At 60.9% G+C, this 425-nt stretch overlaps 1 protein-coding gene across 2 annotated transcripts in view; it reads left to right on the forward strand.

Moving 5' to 3' along the window:
• The window catches only part of LOC104985853 (serpin A3-3), a 6,498-nt gene that overhangs the window by 3,946 nt on the left and 2,127 nt on the right, over nucleotides 1-425 (forward strand). For both annotated transcript variants that reach the window (XM_010836251.1, XM_010836252.1), the window contains exon 3: nucleotides 83-353. In XM_010836251.1, the coding sequence (XP_010834553.1) occupies nucleotides 83-353 (271 nt within the window). The remainder of the gene's footprint in view (nucleotides 1-82; nucleotides 354-425) is intronic.

Raw genomic sequence — 425 nt, forward strand, 5'->3', positions numbered from 1 at the left:
CCCCACTCAAGGACCAGGGCCGAGGAGGGAGAGACTGCAGCTCTTGCACTCACAGACTCTTCACCTGTCACCCCGCCTCCAGCCCAGTGGAAGACCCGCTTTGACCCCAAACACACTGAGCAGGCAGAGTTCCACGTGAGCAAGAACAAGACGGTGGAGGTGCCCATGATGACCCTTGACCTGGAAACCCCTTACTTCCGGGACAAGGAGCTGGGCTGCACGCTGGTGGAGCTCACATACACCAGCAACGACAGCGCCCTCTTCATCCTCCCTGACGAGGGCAAAATGCAGGACCTGGAAGCCAAGCTGACCCCGGAGACACTGACGAGGTGGCGAAACTCCCTGCAGCCCAGGTGACTGTCCCCAGGACCCAGAGCTGTGGGTTCAGCTGCGTTCTCGGTCCTTCCCCCTCTTCCTGGACTCCT

Source organism: Bison bison, unplaced genomic scaffold, assembly GCF_000754665.1.
Source record: "Bison bison bison isolate TAMUID 2011002044 unplaced genomic scaffold, Bison_UMD1.0 scf7180017864061, whole genome shotgun sequence".
NCBI classification, from domain to species: domain Eukaryota; kingdom Metazoa; phylum Chordata; class Mammalia; order Artiodactyla; family Bovidae; genus Bison; species Bison bison.